This window comes from Salvelinus fontinalis, chromosome 21 (assembly GCF_029448725.1).
Source record: "Salvelinus fontinalis isolate EN_2023a chromosome 21, ASM2944872v1, whole genome shotgun sequence".
Classification (NCBI taxonomy): Eukaryota; Metazoa; Chordata; class Actinopteri; order Salmoniformes; family Salmonidae; genus Salvelinus; species Salvelinus fontinalis.
In genome coordinates this window covers 22,861,040-22,880,864 of record NC_074685.1, presented here as the reverse complement: position 1 = coordinate 22,880,864, position 19,825 = coordinate 22,861,040, and the positions used below count along the sequence as shown (strand labels likewise).

At 47.1% G+C, this 19,825-nt stretch overlaps 1 protein-coding gene across 8 annotated transcripts in view; it reads right to left on the bottom strand.

Annotated features, from left to right (window-relative positions):
• The window catches only part of LOC129818464 (regulator of G-protein signaling 3-like), a 229,817-nt gene that overhangs the window by 83,317 nt on the left and 126,675 nt on the right, over positions 1–19,825 (bottom strand). The window contains exon 1 of one of the 8 annotated variants that reach the window (XM_055874375.1): positions 9,209–9,516. The exons of the other annotated variants lie outside the window; for them this stretch is intronic. Coding sequence (XP_055730350.1) covers positions 9,209–9,304 — 96 coding nt within the window. The 5' untranslated portion in view covers positions 9,305–9,516. Of the gene's footprint in view, positions 1–9,208; positions 9,517–19,825 lie in introns of those variants that run through there. 8 annotated transcript variants of the gene reach the window in all.

The following is a 19,825-nucleotide window of genomic DNA, read 5'->3' as shown; positions in this document are numbered from 1 at the left end:
ATTTAAGAGCAATTGGAGGCCACGGAAGGAGAGTTGTATGGCATTGAAGCTCGCCTGGAGGGTTGTTAACACAGTGTCAAAAGAAGGGCCAGAAGTATACAGAATAGTGTCGTCTGCGTAGAGGTGGATCAGAGACTCACCAGCAGCAAGAGCGACATCATTGATGTATACAGAGAAGAGAGTCGGTCCAAGAATTAAACCCTGTGGCACCCCCATAGAGACTGCCAGAGGTCCGGACAACAGACCCTCCGATTTGACACACTGAACTCGATCAGAGAAGTAGTTGGTGAACCAGGCGAGGCAATCATTAGAGAAACCAAGGCTGTCGAGTCTGCCGATGAGGATGTGGTGATTGACAGAGTCAAAAGCCTTGGCCAGGTCAATGAATATGGCTGCACAGTACTGTTTCCTATCGATAGCGGTTAAGATATTTTTTATGACCTTGAGCGTGGCTGAGGTGCACCCATGACCAGCTCTGAAACCAGATTGCATAGCGGAGAAGGTATGGTGGGATTCGAGATGGTCGGTAATCTGTTTGTTGACTTGGCTTTCGAAGACCTTAGAAAGGCAGGGTAGGATAGATATAGGTCTGTAGCTGTTTGGGTCAAGAGTGTCCCCCCCTTTGAAGAGGGGGATAACCGCAGCTGCTTTCCAATCTTTGGGAATCTCAGACGACACGAAAGAGAGGTTGAAAAGGCTGGTAATAGGGGTGGCAACAATTTCAGCAGATAGTTTTAGAAAGAAAGGGTCCAGATTATCTAGCCCGGCTGATTTGTAAGGGTCCAGATTTTGCAGCTCTTTCAGAACATCAGCTGACTGTATTTGGGAGAAGGAGAAATGGGGAAGGCGTGGGCGAGTAGCAGAGGGGAGGCCAGTGCTGTTGACCGGGGTAGGGGTAGCCAGGTGGAAAGCATGGCCAGCCGTAGAAAAATGCTTGTTGAAATTCTCAATTATAGTGGATTTGTCGGTGGTGACAGTGTTTCCTATCTTCAGTGCAGTTGGAAGCTGGGTGGAGGTGTTCTTATTCTCCATGGACTTTACAGTGTCCCAGAACTTTTTTGAGTTTGTGTTGCAGGAAGCAAATTTCTGCTTGAAAAAGCTAGCCTTGGCTTTTCTAACTGCCTGTGTATAATGGTTTCTAGCTTCCCTGAAAAGTTGCATATCACGGGGGCTGTTCGATGCTAATGCAGAACGCCATAGGATGTTTTTCTGTTGGTTAAGGGCAGTCAGGTCAGGAGAGAACCAAGGGCTATATCTGTTCCTGGTTCTAAATTTCTTGAATGGGGCATGCTTATTCAAGATGGTGAGGAAGGCATTTTAAAAAAATATCCAGGCATCCTCTACTGACGGGATGAGATCAATATCCTTCCAGGATACCTCGGCCAGGTCGATTAGAAAGGCCTGCTCGCTGAAGTGTTTCAGGGAGCGTTTGACAGTGACGAGTGGAGGTCGTTTGATCGCTGACCCATTACGGATACAGGCAATATGACTTGGGTGGCTGGAGTCTTTGACATTTTTTAGGGCCTTCCTCTGACACCACCTTGTATATTGGTCCTGAACGGCAGGAAGCTTCGCCCCAGTGATGTACTGGGCCGTACGCACTATCCTCTGGATCGGCTTACGGTCAGATGCCGAGCAGTTGCCATACCAGGCGGTGATGCAACCGGTCAGGATGCTGTCGATGTTGCAGCTGTAGAACCCCAGTTTGAGGTAATGAGGGCTTTGGAGCAGGTTTTCATCAAGGATCTCTCTGTACTTTGCTCCGTTCATCTTTCCCTCGATCCTGACTAGACTCCCAGTCCCTGCAGCTGAAAAACATCCACACAGCATGATTCTTTTCAGCACCATGCTCCACCTTAGGGATGGTGCCAGATTTCCTCCTGACGTGACGCTTGGCATTCATACCAAAGAGTTCTATCTTGATTTCATCAGACTGGAGAATCTTGTTTTTCATGGTCTGAGAGTCCTTTAGGTGCCTTTTTAGCAAACACCAAGCGGGCTGTCATATGCCTTTTATTGAGGAGTGGCTTCCGTCTGGCCACTCTACCATAAAGGCCTGATTGGTGGAGTGCTGCAGAGATGGTTGTCCTTCTGGAAGGTTCACCCATCTCCACAGAGGAACTCTGGAGCTCTGTCAGAGTGACCATTAGGTTCTTGTTCACTTCCCTGAAAAAGGCTCTTCTCCCCGATTGCTCAGTTTGGCCAGGCAGCCAGCTCTAGGGGGAGTGTTGTTGGTTCCAAACTTCTTCCATTTAAGAATGATGGAGGCGACTGTGTTCTTGGGGACCTTCAATGCTGCAGAAATGTTTTGGTACCCTTCCCCAGATCTGTGTCTCGACACAATCCTGTCTCGGAGCTCTACAGACAATTCCTTCGACCTCATGGCTTGTTCTTTGCTCTGACATGCACTGTCAACTATGGGACCTTATATAGACAGCTGTGTGCCTTTCCAAATCATGTCCAATCAATTTAATTTACCACAGGTGGACTCCAATCAAGTTGTAGAAACATCTCAAGGATGATCAATGGAAACAGGTTGCACCTGACCTCAATTTCGAGTGTCTGAATGCTTATGTAAATAAGGTATATCTGTTTTGCCCAAAAAAGTGCTGAATAAAATAAAAACCTGTTTTCACTTTGTCATTATTGGGTATTGTGATGAGAATTGTTTTATTTAATCCATTTTAGAATAAGGCTGTAATGTAATAAAATGTGAAAAAAGTCAAGGGGCCTGAATACTTTCCGAATGCACTGTACCTAATTGTTATTGGATCCCTTGGCAGCAGCTAATGGGGATCAGGCATAAAATAAAAATATAAAAAATATTTTAAAATGTAATTGGAGAATTCAGTGGGTTCTGGTAGTCTTTAATAGCTGATTCTATGATTTGTAATAGATAATGTATATGTTTTTTGTCACGCCCTGGCCTTAGTTATCTTTGTTTTTTTTTATTATTTTAGTTAGGTCAGGGTGTGACATGGGGAATGTATGTGTTTTTGTAGTGTCTAGGGGTGTTGTATGTGTATGGGGCAGTGTCTAGTGTAGTTGTCTAGGTAAGTCTATGGTTGCCTGAAGGGTTCTCAATCAGAGACAGCTGTCATTCATTGTCTCTGATTGGGAGCCATTTCTAAGGCAGCCATAGGCATTAGGTTAATGTGGGTAATTGTCTATGTTGTACGTTTGTAGCTTGTGTGTGCACTTACGTCTATAGCTTCACGATCGTTTGTTGTTTTGTTTTGTAAAAGTGTTTGTTTCGTGTTTCGTCATCTTTAATAAAAGAAGATGTCTTCATATCCCGCTGCGCCTTGGTCCGCTTATTATGACAATCGTGACAGAATTACCCACCAACAAAGGATCAAGCAGCGGTGTAACGGGAGAAAGCAACAGGACCCACCTACACAGGATTTCTGGACATGGGAGAAAATATTGGACGGTAAAGGGCCATGGGCTCAACCTGGAGAACATCGCCGCCCTCGTGAAGAGCTGGAGGCAGCTAAAGCCGAGAAGCGGCGGTATGAGGAGGCAGCACGGAAACAGGAGAAGGATCTGGGCTACACTACGTGGGAAGAGATCGACAGATGGGCGATCGACCCTAAGAGAGTGCCGGAGCCCACCTGGGATTCTCTGGCGCAGTGCGAGGAGGGATACCGGCGAATGGAGGCAGCACGGCGAAACGGTAGGAAGCCCGAGAGACATCCCCAAAAAATTCTTGGGGGGGGGGCATTTGGAGCAGTCGGCGAAGTTGAGGGGTGAGTCTGAGATTGTCGAGGAGTTATTGGACAGATTGGAGGAGAGTGAACGAAGGGGAGATTATGAGAGTTGTTGACGAAATTGGAGGAGAGTGAAGAGAGAGAGAGCTGTTGATTTGGCAGAGTATGCATGGCATTCTCCCTAAGGAGCGTGTTAGCTGTCCGATGCCACCTGTGTCAGTTCCTCGTACTCAGCTCTGAAACTTGTGTTAAAGTTCCGGAAGATTTGATGCCGGCTATACACACCAGGTCTCCAGTACATCTTCACAACCCGATGTGTCCTGTTCCTGCTTCTTGCACTCATCCTGAGATGTGTTTCCCCAGCCCGGTACCACCAGTTCTGGCACCACGCATTAGGTCTAATGTGCGTCTCCAGAGCCCTGTACGCACTGTTCCTCCTCCACGCACTAGCCCTATGGTGCGGGTCTCCAGTCCATTACCACCAGTACCGGCACCACGCACCAAGCCGCCTGTGCGTCTCCAGAGCCCTGTTCCTCCTCCACGCACTAGCCCTATGGTGCCTGTCTCCAGCCCATTACAACCAGTACCGGCACCACGCACCAAGCCTCCTATGCGTCTCCAGAGTCCTGTGCGTCCTGTTGCTGCTCCCCGCACTAGTCCTGAGATGCGTGTCTTCAGCCCGGTACCACCAGTGCCGGCACCACACACTAGGCCTAATGTGCGTCTCCAGGGTCCAGTATGCCCTGTTCCTTCTCCCCGCACTAGCCTTCAGGTGCGTGTCCCCAGCCCGGTAACACCAGTTCCGGCACCACGCACCAAGCCTCATGTGCGTCTCCAGAGCCCTGTACGCACTGATCCTTCTCCCCGCACTCGCCCTGAGGTGCATGCCCTCAGCCCGGTACCACCAGTCCCGGTACCACGCACCAGTCCTATAGTGCGCCTCGAGAACTCAGTGTACCCTGTTCCTGCTCCCCGCACTAGCCTGAAGGTGCGTGTCCTTAGCCCGGTACCTCCAGTTCCGGTACCACGCATCAGGCCTACAGTACGTCTCAGCCGGCCAGAGTCTGCCGTCTGTCCAGCGGCGCCTGAACTGCCCGTCTGCCCAGCGGCGCCTGAACTGCCCGTCTGCCCAGCGGCGCCTGAACTGCCCGTCTGCCCAGCGGCGCCTGAACTGCCCGTCTGCTCAGCGGCGCCTGAACTGCCCGTCTGCCCAGCGGCGCCTGAACTGCCCGTCTGCCCAACCGCGCCTGAACTGCCCATCTGCCCAATGCTGTCTGAACTGCCCGTCTGCCAAGCGCCGCATGAACTGCCCGTCTGTACTGAGCCTTCAAAGCCGCCCGTCTGTACTGAGCCTTCAAAGCCGCCCGTCTGTACTGAGCCTGCAAAGCCGCCCGTCTGTACTGAGCCTGCAAAGCCGCCCGTCTGCCATGAGCCTTCAGAGCCGTCCGCCAGACAGGAGCCGCTAGAGCCGTCCGCCAGACAGGAGCCGCTAGAGCCGTCCGCCAGACAGGATCAGCCAGAGCCTTCCGCCAGACAGGATCAGCCAGAGCCTTCCGCCAGACAGGATCAGCCAGAGCCTTCCGCCAGACAGGATCAGCCAGAGCCTTCCGCCAGACAGGATCAGCCAGAGCCTTCCGCCAGCCAGGACCAGCCAGAGCCGTCCGCCAGCCAGGACCAGCCGGAGCAGTCAGCCAGCCATGACCAGCCGGAGCCGTCAGCCAGCCATGACCAGCCGGAGCCGTCAGCCAGCCATGACCAGCCGGAGCCGTCAGCCAGCCAGGATCCGCCATAGCCGTCAGCCAGCCAGGATCCGCCAGAGCCGTCAGCCAGCCATGAGCCTTCAGAGCCGTCCGCCAGACAGGAGCCGCTAGAGCCGTCCGCCAGACAGGAGCCGCTAGAGCCGTCCGCCAGACAGGATCAGCCAGAGCCTTCCGCCAGACAGGATCAGCCAGAGCCTTCCGCCAGACAGGATCAGCCAGAGCCTTCCGCCAGACAGGATCAGCCAGAGCCTTCCGCCAGACAGGATCAGCCAGAGCCTTCCGCCAGCCAGGACCAGCCGGAGCCGTCCGCCAGCCAGGACCAGCCGGAGCCGTCAGCCAGCCATGACCAGCCGGAGCCGTCAGCCAGCCATGACCAGCCGGAGCCGTCAGCCAGCCATGACCAGCCGGAGCAGTCAGCCAGCCATGACCAGCCGGAGCCGTCAGCCAGCCAGGATCCGCCATAGCCGTCAGCCAGCCAGGATCCGCCAGAGCCGTCAGCCAGCCAGGATCCGCCAGAGCCGTCAGCCAGCCAGGATCCGCCAGAGCCGTCAGCCAGACAGGATCCGCCAGAGCCGTCAGCCAGACAGGATCCGCCAGAGCCGTCAGCCAGACAGGATCCGCCAGAGCCGTCAGCCAGCCAGGATCCGCCAGAGCCGTCAGCCAGCCAGGATCCGCCAGAGCCGTCAGCCAGCCAGGATCCGCCAGAGCCGTCAGCCAGCCAGGATCCGCCAGAGCCAGCCAGCCAGGATCCGCCAGAGCCAGCCAGCCAGGATCCGCCAGAGCCAGCCAGCCAGGATCCGCCAGAGCCAGCCAGCCAGGATCCGCTATCCAGTCCGGTGCTGCCCCTCAGTCCGGAGCTGCCCCTCAGTCCGGAGCTGCCCCTCAGTCCGGAGCTGCCCCTCAGTCCGGTGTTTCCCCTCAGTCCGGAGCTGCCCCTCGGTCCGGAGCTGCCCCTCGGTCCGGAGCTGCCCCTCGGTCCGGAGCTGCCCCTCGGTCCGGAGCTGCCCCTCGGTCCGGTGTTGCCCCTCAGTCCGGAGCTGCCCCTCAGTCCGGAGCTGCCCCTCAGTCCGGAGCTGCCCCTCAGTCCGGAGCTGCCCCTCAGTCCGGTGCTGCCCCTTAATCCAGAGGGATTAATTTGGAGGGTGGCCATTTGGAGGAGGCTACACAAGCGTGTATTGACAATGGTGGAGTGGGGGCCACGTCCCGCACCCGAGCCGCCGCCATGTTGGGGCCCACCCCGGACCCTCCCCTTTCTGTGTCAGGTTTTGCGGCCGGAGTCCGCATCTTTGGGGGGGGGGGGGGGGGGGGGGGGTACTGTCACGCCCTGGCCTTAGTTATTTTTGTTTTTGTTATTATTTTAGTTATGTCAGGGTGTGACATGGGGAATGTATGTGTTTTTGTAGTGTCTAGGGGTGTTGTATGTGTATGGGGCAGTGTCTAGTGTAGTTGTCTAGGTAAGTCTATGGTTGCCTGAAGGGTTCTCAATCAGAGACAGCTGTCATTCATTGTCTCTGATTGGGAGCCATTTTTAAGGCAGCCATAGGCATTAGGTTAATGTGGGTAATTGTCTATGTTGTACGTTTGTAGCTTGTGTGTGCACTTACGTCTATAGCTTCACGATCGTTTGTTGTTTTGTTTTGTAAAAGTGTTTGTTTCGTGTTTCGTCATCTTTAATAAAAGAAGATGTCTTCATATCCCGCTGCGCCTTGGTCCGCTTATTATGACGATCGTGACATTTTTGTGTTTTTTTCCTTGTTATAGGGCCATTTTGGATAGATAGTTATTTGTGTTTATTGTTTGTTAAGTGTGTTCCAATTTTCCCAGAAGTGGTTAGATTCTATAGATCCTTCAATTACATTGAGCTGGTTTCTGATAATTCTCTCTCTCTCTCTCTCCTCCTCCTCTCCCCATGAGACAAGTCATGAGACCAGAAACAGTGCACCAAACAGAGAACAACATGCAGCTAGCAGATGTACAATAGAACCTAAGAAAGAGCATGTCTGTGTACAGTATAATAGCAAACAACTGGATAAAAGCGGATCCCAACAGCTGATCGTAACCCCTTATGTTTATTCACTGCTCAGTATGCTTGGCTGTGCTTTAGGGAACATCTGCTCCCTCTCCCTCCTCTCTCTCTTGTCTTCTCTCAGGTGCTTTTCATCTGAACAGCTTCAGATGACAGAGCACACTGAGGCAAGAGGGGCTCTCGGCTCCGACGTAACCTGACATTGACAGTGAGTGGGACCAACAAAATGGTCTGTGTGGGGGGTATTGTGTGCCTCTGTAACTGTGTGTGTGCCTGTGTCTGTGCAGTAGCCAATTCCACTGCTTTTTTAATTCTTCCCCTCTGCTTCAGACCTGGGACGCCAGGTGGGTGCAATGAATTATCAGGTAGAACTGAAAACCAGTAGGCTCTGGAACTTGAATAACCCTGACCTGTGGTGTGCGGTATTCTGGAATCTTATTCCTTGCTAACCAGGATCAGATCAATCTGGCTGTTTTAAAACCAGTTTATGTTTTCAAGAATGGGATAATATCATTATGATCCAGATACCACAATATCAAGATCACAGTATCTGGATGTTTAGTGAACTAAAACAGGCACTTTACTTTTTTTCACCCTTACTAGCTCCGACTTTGCTAACAGCAACTTTATTAAGAAAAAAAGGTACCCACTATGACTGTGATAGGTGGTTGGCCCAGCTAGCTATCTTAAGATGAATAAACGAACTGTAAGTCGCATCTGCTAAATGACTAAAATGTCAAATGTAGTGCTTTGAATAGGCCTACACCTTGCCATCTACTGGACAAGTTGTGGTACTACTTCTAATTGTCTGTCAAATGCAAACAGAGATGAGTAAACTACATGAATAAAGACACCGAAAGGTACCACCTTTCTGGTGGGATGAAGATTTTATAGATAACTTCTGAAAAACTGGCCCCTGGGAATCATAACAATTCCTCATAAACACACACAATCTATCTCTTTCCCGCCTTTTCTATTTCTCTCTCACAAACACATACCACGAGCAAACACTATTGAACTCTTTCTGTCTCACGCACAAATAACATTTCTTAATTTGACACTATGGAGAACAGTCTATTTCTCTCATTCACACTCTCACCTGCTGTGCTTTTCCTGACCATCTGCTCTGTGTAGTGGGGATAAGCTAACTAACTACTGTACTACACCACTGCTGCAGTTGACAGCACCTTGAGCAGTGACTCAATCACATACACTGCACGTACTTAAATTCCATTCCAATAGTCGGCAACTACATTCCTTTCAAAGAGAGAGAAATGTTACATTTGGTCCACAAAAATTGTGTGCAGATATTATGTTAAATAAATGTAGTATCATAAAAAACTAAAACATCCCATAATGAGAAAAGGAATTTGATAGCCAACCAGCAGTGAAGCCAAATAAAATGATTACATTGTGACATAGCATTGAAACATAGCGTCAAATACTTTATATACTGCAACTAAAAAGGTATCTTAGAAATCCAAAAAGAGAACCAGAAGTGTCACTAAAGCATTAGAAAAGTGTTAGGAATATATTAGCAGCTGAAACATGCAAAAAGAATATAATGTAGAGACATTCTGGAACGCTACGCACCCACCCACACACCCACACACACCATAACTTTAATCTCCGCTAACACTACCAAAACACAGCCCTGCAGGTGTATGGTACCTGACCTTAGAAATAGGAAGCACAAAGAGTGTGTACAGTACCTTAGAGACAGGCATCTGGATGTTCCGAGTGTGTGTGTGTAAGTATGTACGAGTTCTGCCAGTGCGGGGTGCGAGAGCATACACACACACACACATACAGGATAGTGGCGAAAGAGGACAGAAAATCCAGGTGTGAAAAATGCTGTAGTGATATGTTTCTCTTGTCTGTCTATCCTTCTCTTTGTCTCTCACTGTCTCTATGTTCCCTCTTTTCTCTGTTTCTATCTCTCTCTCTATTTCTGTCTGAATGTTGTGCAGTCCTGCCTCTCTCACCGTGTGGTTCTTGTGTTTGCCAACGTGCAACACTAGCGCTGGGGAAGAGGAGAGGGAAGAGAGGGGAGGAGGAGGGGGAGCAATGAGGGGTTAGGGAAAGAGGAAGGGAGAGGTAGATGAGAGCAAGAAGTGAGAGTTGAGGAAGGAAGGAAGGAAGGAAGGAAGGAAGGAAGGAAGGAAGGAAGGAAAGAAGGAAAGAAGGAAGGAAGGAAGGAAGGAAGTGGAGAGGGGAGGAAGGCGAGGGAAAAAGATGAGAGAAAACAGTAGGAGAAAGAGGATACATAGAGTTGATACTGGTGGAAGTAGTTAATAGTGTACACAGAGACATAGAGAGATGGAGAAAAAAGGAGAGCGTAGAGAGAGAGCGAGAGAGAGAAGGAGGGAGAGAGAGAAAGAAAGGTTCATGAGTTGATGGGGAAGGAGGGTGAAGGGAGCTGTATCCATGTGTTAGTGTGTCTCTGGAGGCCCATGATGCCATGCTGTGCAGTCCTGTACCTCTATCTCCCTCCCTCCCTCCCTCCTTCCCTCCCTCTTTTCCCACCTCCTATTTTTAGACCCCAGCCCAGCCGTGAATCAAAGCAATGAATCAAAGCTTATCAAAGAGGGGCAGGATCTGGGATGCAAAAGAGCCCTGTATTCCACACCTCATCAACTACAAAGACACATACACAGGTAAAGGATACACACACATAAACAATCATGTTCACAAACACACACACACACAAAAGCAACACACACAAACATACGAAACACTAGCTTTGACTCTCATCCTATCCCATGACTTAGCAGGGCCTCAGATTGAAATGTCACATTTTTTTACACTTCCTCTATACACATATTCTTGTACAGCTAATCTAATCTATTTGTAGCCCATATGACTTCCAAATGATCAGGTTTGAAGGGCCATTCAATTCCCTCAAGCTCTAGTTTAACTGCTCACGCAAACCCAGAAGACTACTTTCTCTGTCTAGCGAATAGCATAATAAAATACAACCTATCATCACTGTCGGAAGAAAACCTCGAAACTCCAGATTTGTTTTTAATTTGTAATTTCAGATCAAAATATATGGAGACATCTATGGAGTTTCATCTAGGATAGAACGAAAGGACCATTCCACACGTTGTCATAGACTTTCCACATATAGTACATCCATGTAATAGAAAAGTGGAATATGTTTCATGTGTCCCAAAATAAACTATTATCCTAAGCATTGCATGCTGGGCCTCTGTGGAGAAATTCTAATGACCCTAACCCAAGAATGTGAATAATTTAAATAAATAATATGGCGTCTTAGGATCTGGTCCAATCGTTTTTATACAAAGCCTTGATATACTGTATATGTATGCCAGTGCATTATATAACAACAGAACAAGTTATAAATAGTTAAGGGTGCTTTGAACTGAAATAAAGCAAAACAAGATCCATCAAAGAGATTTCATGAAAGTTTAAAGCATGGCTGGGGAATTGATCCTAGGACGTGATGGATGTCACCGCCGTGCAAAAAAGACACACACACGCACGCACTCATGTACGTATGCACATACACCTACTTACGCACGCACACACACATTGATGGAGGGAGACATTGTGTGTTTGTGTGTGCTTTTTGAAAGAAAGCGTCAGGTAGCCTGGCAGGTAGGAGCATAGGCCGGTAATCGAAAGGTTGCTGGATCGAATCCCCGAGAGGACAAATTAAAAATCTGTCGTTCTGTGCAAGGCAGATAACTCCCAACAACTGCTCCCCGGGTGCTGTGCATGTTGATTAAGACAGCCCCAAGCACCTCTCTGATTCAGAGAGGTTTAAATACAAGGTTGGGTTAAATGCAGAAGACACATTTCAGTAGAAATTTTGCCTGATTACTGTGATCAATTCAGAAGTCAATGGAAACAGGTAAACATCTCCTTTAAAGGATAGGGTGAGTGTGATGGAGGAGGTGAAAAAGAGAATGAATGAGAAAGGAGAGAGAAATAGATCTGTCGTTGAAGCCTGCTATCAGTTCACAAAGAGGGGCAAGTAGCTGCTCAAGCAAAAAGTCAGTCAAAGAGAGGGGGCAAAAGACTGATAGAGAAACAGAGAGAGAGAGAGAGAAAGTGGACACACATTACCTTTCATTTCAGTTTTCATACAGGCTATAGGAGAGAAGACAAGCCCTATGTGTGTGTGTGTCTGTGTGTGTGTGAGAGAGTGTACCTCATCCCTAGCCACAGGAGGATTGGACTACAAAGACCAGAGTGCAGTGGGCAGGCAGACAGAATATGGGATTGTCATGGTATGTGGATTTGAATCAGGCTCCAATCCCAGGTGTGTGTGTGTGTGTGTGTGTGTGTGTGTGTGTGTGTGTGTGTGTGTGTGTGTGTGTGTGTGTGTGTGTGTGTGTGTGTGTGTGTGTGTGTGTGTGTGTGTGTGTGTGTGTGTGTGTGTGTGTGTGAGCGTGTGGGTGGCATGGGAGAGAGATGGGGTTCACACCCTGTCTGATCTGAAACAATGTACCATGGAGGGGGGGGTCAAAAAGTGTATTTGTGTGTGCATGTGTGTACGAGTGAGTGAGTGCATGTGTGTGACAGAGACTCAGAGACAGGTAATTAAGCACCTCTCTTCCCTCACACAGGCAGGTGAAAATGGACTATGAACCAGACTGTTCAGAGACTAAAGCTGTGATTTACAATTTCTAATGGAATGTGCATCCTCTTTTCCCATTGCCTATAATGCACTGTACTTGTTATGACTGTGTGTGTGCATTTGTTGAGTACTTTATAGGGTGCTACAGAGAACAGTTGATTCCATTATACCTCTCATAGCCTCAGGATGAAGAGATGTGATCCAGTCTTCATGAATTCAGATGAAGGGAGGAGAGGAGTGAGGAAGGGAGGGAAGGAGAGAGGAAGGGAGGTGAGTAGACACCATGAAAGGTCATGCTAACGTCATACAAGTCATGTGGCTTTAAAAACTGTACTGTCAAACTTGCGTCATAGCTACGTCACAGCTGCCTGGAAAACAAGCAAGCTCTTCCCTGTAAACCACCGACCTCTACATCCAAAAAAGGAACGTCATACAATTTGACATGAGAGTCAGACAGTCAAAGACAGTCTAGGCGGTCTCTGAGGCCCAGCAGACATCCTTCGTCCATTAGACATTAAGGATCTCTCCTGGCGAGGTGAAGGCTAGGCCCTGTCTGAGGCTCCCCTGTGTGTTGCGGTATACAACCGTACCCTAGCTTAGCACTTAGATCCACTAGAAAACTCTCTGCTGTCTAGCTATCTGTTTCTGCTCCACAGGACAACCTAGATTAGCTCGTTGAACAGCAGATGCTGGTTGGAGAGTGTGAGTGAGTGAGTGAGGGAGTGCATGCATGCTAGTGTGTGTGTTCAGCTGAACAAATGTACTTTTCCAGCAGCTCTCTGGCTAATGCAGCCCGGTCACAGATAGTACTGGAAGCATACAGCAGGATGAGATCATGGGCTTATGTGCTGTATGACCATCAACTCGGGAGTTGTGTGTGGGTGTGTGTGTCGTATGTGTGTGTGTGTGTGTGTGTGTGTGTGTCGTATGTGTGTGTGTGTGTGTGTCGTATGTGTGTGTGTGTGTGTGTGTGTGTGTGTGTGTATGTGTGTGTGTGTGTGTGTGTACGTGTACATCCATACTTCTGTCCATGTGACAATCATGCATTGAGGGAGAAAAGTGGCCTGGCTAGGAATAGAAGCGTTGTGTGTCTGCGTGTTATGTAAGGTGGCAGAGTCCCGTGGTGTGTGTGAGGGCTGACTGCATGGTGGTTAGGGAGAGGACATTGAGACAGTCAGGGGACATAACTATCTCCCCTAAATACCCCAGACTACAGTAATAGTACTAGGATTCTTGGAACTTGGCGGTGGAGGTGGCAACAAATACCTTGTTGCATCCCTAGTTCACATGCTTACAACAGCAACGGAATGCATTGTCCCGGACAGTCCTGCCCCACTTACTCTGAAGAGACTGAGCATGACAGGGATACCATCGGAGAAAGGAAACTCTTTTTAACAATATCTAGAATGACTGAATTAACTAGAACCAATGTGGCACATGGTTACCACACTATACAACAACATTAGCAAAAACACACATTTGGTCAACATTAGTGAAAATCGATGTATCCCGTAAACAAAGGAGGAGCCAGCAAGCTGCTCTTAGATAATAAACTCAGAAGAATTGGTGACCATGGTGACTATTCACTACACAATATTTGACATTACCTGCAAATTCAGCCCTCAAGCTCAAACTTTGAACAAACCAAACAATGAAAGTACGTTTAGACAGTACGCACACAAAGCCAGCAAACTGCCTCCAACTCTTATCCTCTCCCCCAGTCTTTCTGTTACATTCGTTGGTGGAAGGATCGGACCAAGGTGCAGCGTGGTGCAGCGTGGTAGGCGTACATTATAATTTACCAAATGAACACAGAAAAAACAAAAAAACGAAACGTAACGTCTAGTAGGGCTAAACAGCACAGTACCAAAAACAAGATCCCACAAACTACAGGTGGAAAAAAGGCTGCCTAAGTATGATCCCCAATCAGAGACAACGATAGACAGCTGCCTCTGATTGAGAATCACACCCGGCCAACAAAGAAATAGAAAACATAGATTGTCCACCCTAGTCACACCCTGACCTAACCAAATAGAGAATTAAAAGGATCTCTTAGGTCAGGGTGTGACACTTTCACAAGGGGTTTGGAGGGAATTACTGGCTCAAGTGGAGATATCTCATCAACAAACTTCATTCGTCTCTAAAGTAAAAAGCTGCTTTCAATGCCACTGAGTGCCAGTGAAACGGGGATACATGTCAATGTCAGCACTGTGACCATGCAGAGAACGGGAAATTACGGTGACCCGGTTGACTATTTGCATATAGTAGCCGTTTGCATACTCGTACATAGGTAAGGTAAAGTCAGTTTTACTTAAGTGTTTAACTCAGAGCTCCTTTTCTCAAGAGTGCATTAATTTACCCGCAAATACTGTACATCAGAGGAGAAACGCTGTTTCTGACATTATGGGAAATGCAACACTAATTAAAGAGGAACTCTGTCTCTCTCTTTCTCTCTCTGTTTCTCTCTGTCTCTCTATTTCTTTCTCCCTATTTCCCTCTCAAACAAAGATTCTATCACCCCATTCAGCTTTAAATCAAATCAAAGCTGACAGTGCAACTGGCAACTGCTACTGACAAGCTCCACAAAAGACACTCTCCCAGGCCTTTGTTAATGTACTTAAGAACTAGTGAAAGAAAATCCTCCAAAGTCAGAATATAAGAGGTATTTTGACACATTTGGAGCAGCATACCATAGAAAATGTCTTCCACCACCAAGACAAGCTGAGAGGGATAGTGTATTTATTAGGCCGAAGTGAAATCATCACTCATTTGGGGCTTATAGTGTTGAGTTAGTAATGAAATGAAAGTTGTGTTTATTTCAAATCACATTGTGCTGGTTCAGCTTTTGGAACTTGTGGTCAGCTCTGAGTCAGGTTCTGTCAGAGGGGGAGTTTTGAGTTCTTCCAAAACACTGACCACCTCACAACCCTGTTCACTAACTTTATGGCCAAAGTGGAGAAACTCTCACGGTTCAGATTTGACAATTGCACGAGAGAAACCTTGACATCCCATATCAATACCCTGTCTATGAGTCACATGTTGGGTTTGCTTTGTCCTGGCTCACCCAATTACCCAAAGGTTGCTTTGTTCCCTTAGACCTCTAAATGTAACAACACAAGGGACTGAACACACACACACACGACCACGTGCATATGCACACATGATGCATGGTCTGACCTCCCTGAAATCCTTTCATTTATAACAACATCCTGTTAAAGTTTCCTAAGAGAGCACAAAGGCATAGACCACAAGCCATATTAAGACTTTACGCCAAATTAAACCATATTTACGATTTCTTATCATCACAAAAGCTTTATTATGATTAAAAATCTATTCATTACCCTTACAGTGTTTCAATACTCATAACTGCACAAGTTTACCTAAAATTAAACCAATACATTATCCTGATTAAAATGGAACTAATATTGCCATGATTGGATATGTATTAGTGAATTACCCTTAGGGTCCAGTCAAGTAATGGAATGGTTATACTAAAAAGATTCCAATGTAAGCATAGAGGAATGTTCAGACTCTAATCATTCATTTACCTAATCACCATACAACACATTGATTTTACTACAAGACTGATGATGGGTCCAATTTACCTACAGTAGGTCTTGTGATATGTTTTCCCTTCACACACACACACACACACACACACACACACACACACACACACACACACACACACACACACACACACACACACACACACAGTATTGCATAACTAACCTTGGACACACAATTCAGTCCCATTCAAAATGCTATTTTGGCTAACCCTTAATCTAAGAGGAATTATAATAAAAGTAACAAGTAATTAAGAGCAGCAGTAACATAACAATAGCGAGACTATATACAGGAGGGTACCGGTACAGAGTTAACTTCTTGACTCTAGGGGACAGAATTTAAAAAAAAAATGTTATAACGTTCCCAACGTAAACGGACTATTTCTCAGGCCCAGATCATAGAATATGCATATCATTTACAGATTCAGATAGAAAACACTCCAAAGTTTCCAAAACTGTCAGAATATTGTCTGTGAGTACTTATTCTGCAGGCGAAAACCTGAGGAAATCCAACCCGGAAGTGCTTTTTTTATCCCTGTTCTGTTGCCTGCCCCTCCTCCATTTAAAGGCGTATCAACCAGATTCCTTTTCCAATGGCTTCCTCAGGCTGTGACCAGGCTTTAGACATAGTTTCAGGCTTTTATTTTGAAAAATGAGCGAGATTTTTCAAAACGAGTCAGGTGTCCTTTGCTTAGTTCCTGCGCGCGAGAGGGGTAGCTCGACATTTTCTTTCTCTCTTTTATTGAGTAGGTTATCGTCCGAAAAATTATTGATTATGTATGTTAAAAACAACATGAGGGTTGATTATAAAAAACGTTTGAAATGTTTCTACGAACATTACGGATACTTTTTGGAATTTGTCTGCCTTTCAGGAACGGAACGAGGCTGTGGTTTTCTGAACATAACGCGCAACCCAAATGGCGTTTTTTTGTTTTAAAACTAATATTTATCGAACAAATAGAACATTTATTGTCTAACTGGGAGTCTCGTGAGTGCAAACATCCGAAGATTATCAAAGGTAAGCGATTAATTTTATTGCTTTTCTGACTTTCGTGACCAAGCTAATTTAAGGCTAACTGTTCTAGCATTGACTGATACACTCACAAACGCTTGGATTGCTTTCGCTGTAAAGCATCTTTTCAAAATCTGACACGATAGGTGGATTAACAACAACCTAAGCTGTGTTTTTGTATATTTCACTTGTGATTCCATGATTATAAATAATTTTAGGATAATTTTTGAATTTGGCGCTCTGCAATTCAGTGGTTGTTTAAGAAAATGATCCCGGTAACGGGATCCGTAGCGCCAAGATTAATGTGTGGGGCACCGATTAGTTGAGGTAATATGTACATCCAGGTAGAGTTAATAAAGTGACTATACATCGTTGATAACAACAGAGAGTTGCAGTGGTATAAAAGAGGGGGAATTGCAAATAGTCGCCATTTGATTAGATGTTCAGGAGTCTTATGGCTTGGGGGTAGAAGCTGTTTAGAAGCTTCTTGGACCTAGACTTGGCACTCCGGTACTGCTTGCTGTGCAGTAGCAGAGAAAACAGTCTATGATTAGGTTGGCTGGAGTCTTTGACAATTTTTAGGGCATTCCTCTGACACCGGCTGCTATAGAGGTCCTGGATGGCAGGAAGCTTGGCCCCGGTGATGTACTGGGCCATTCGCACTACCCTCTGTAGTGCCTTGCGGTCGGAGGCCGAGGAGTTAACATACCAGGCAGTGATGCAACCAGTCGGGATGCTTTCAATGGTGCAGCTGCAAAACCATTTGAGGATCTGAGGACCCATGTCAAATTTTTTCAGTCTTCTGAGGGGCCCTCTGCACGACTGTCTTGCTGTGCGTGAACCATGTTAGTTTGTTGGTGATGTGGACCCCAAGGAACTTGAAGCTCTCAACATGCTCCACTGCAGCCCCATCGATGAGAATGGGGGCATGCTCTGTCCTCTTTTTTCTGTAGTCCACAATCATCTCCTTTGTCTTGATCATGTGGAGAGGTTGTTGTCCTGGCACCACACAGCCAGGTTTCTGACCTCCTCCCTATATGCTGTCTCGTTGTTGTCGGTTATCAGGCCTACCACTGTTGTGTCATCTGCAAATGTAATGATGGTGTTGGAGTCGTGCCTGGCCGTGCAGTCATGAGTGAACAGGGAGTACAGGAGGGGACTGAGCACGCACCCCTGAGGGGCTCCTGTGTTGAGGATCAGCGTGGCGGATGTGTTGTTACCTACCCTTAACACCTGGGGGCAGCCCGTCAGGAAGTCCAGGATCCAGTTGCAGAGGGAGGTGTTTTGTCCCAGGGTCCTTAGCTTATTGATGAGCTTTGAGGGCACTATGGTGTTGAACGCTGAGCTGTAGTCAATGATTAGCATTCTAATAGGTGTTCCTCTTGTCCAGGTGAGAAAGGGCAGGGTTGAGTGCAACAGAGATTGAATCATCTGTGGATCTGTTGGGGTGGTGTGCATATTGGAGTGGGTCTAGGGTTTCTGGGAGAATGGTGTTGATGTAAGCCATGACCAGCCTTTAAATCACTTCATGGCTACATCAAACAGGTCGGGTCGGTAGTTATTTAGGCAGGTTATCTTAGTGTTCTTGGGCACAGGCACTATGGTGGTCTGCATAAAACATGTTCGTATTACAGACTCGGACAGGGAGAGATTGAAAATGTCAGTGAAGACACTTGCCAGTTGGTCAGCGCATGCTCGCAGTACACATACTGGCAATTCGGTTGGCCCTGTGGCCTTGTGAATGTTGACCTGTTTTAAGGTCTTACTCACATCGGCTGTGGAGAGCGTGATCACACAGTCTCCCGGAACAGCTGGTTCTCCCATGCATGTTTCAGTGTTATTTGCCTCGAAGCGAGCATAGAAGTAGTTTATCTCGTCTTTTAGGCTCATGTCAATGTGCAGCTCGCGGCTGTGCTTCCCTTTGTAGTCTGTAATGGTTTACAAGCCCTGCCACATCTGACGAACGTCAGAGCCGGTGTAGTACGATTCGATCTTTGTCCTGTATTGATGCTTTGCCTGTTTGATGGTTCGTCGGAGGGCATAGCGGGATTTGTTCTAAGTTTCCAGGTTAGTGTCCTGCTCCTTGAAAGCTGCAGCTCTAGCCTTTAGCTCAGTGAGGATGCTGCCTGTAATCCATGGCTTCTGGTTGGTTTATGTACGTACTGTCACTGAGGACGACGTCATCGATGCACTTACTGATGAAGCCAATGACTGATGTGGTGTACTCCTCAATGACATATGCCAACATATTCCAGTCTGTGCTAGCAAAACAGTCCTGTAGCTTAGCTTCTGCTTCATCTGACCACTTTTTTTTATTGATCTAGTCACTGTGCTTCCTGCTTTAATTTTTGCTTGTAAGCAGGAATCAGGAGCATAGAATTATGGTCAGATTTGCCAAATGGAGGGCGAGGGAGCTGTGTATGCGTCTCTGTGTGTGGAGTAGAGGTGGTCCAGAATTTTATTTTCCTCTGGTTGCACATTTTAACATGCTGATAGATATTTGGTAAACAGATTTAAGTTTCCTGGCTGCAGGGGGCGTGTTGAGTAGCCAGATAAAATGTGCCCATTTCAAACGGCCTCGATCTCAATTCTTGCTCGTACAATATGCATATTATTATTACTATTGGATAGAAAACACTCTCTAGTTTCTAAAACCGTTTGAATTATTTCTCTGAGTGAAACAGAACTCCTTCTGCAGCACTTTTCCTGACCAGGAAGTGAAATGTCAGAAATCACTGCTCTGTTCAACTGCATGCCTATACATGGGCGTGATACGTAAGAGTCTACATACACTTCCTATGCCTTCCCCTGGTTGTCAAGATGCGGCGAGAGAAGAAATTTCGTCTATCTTGGTCTGAGGTGGAATAAAAGGTCTTTGTTTGACGTGACCGTCCATATCCTGTTTCTGGAGCGCGCGAAAGAGGACATGGATATGCCTTCTGTTTAGCTGTCGTTATGATTGACGAACATCTCCGTCTTAGATTTTATTTGATACATTTGACCATATCATCGTAACGTCTGTTTTTTCAATATAGTTTAATCAGATTATTGAATTTTTTTCGGGAGTTTTGCCGTGTTCCGTTCTCTAACTTTGTTGACGTTGGAGTGATCCGTGCCACTTGGCAACTGCCCATGCTAAATGAAG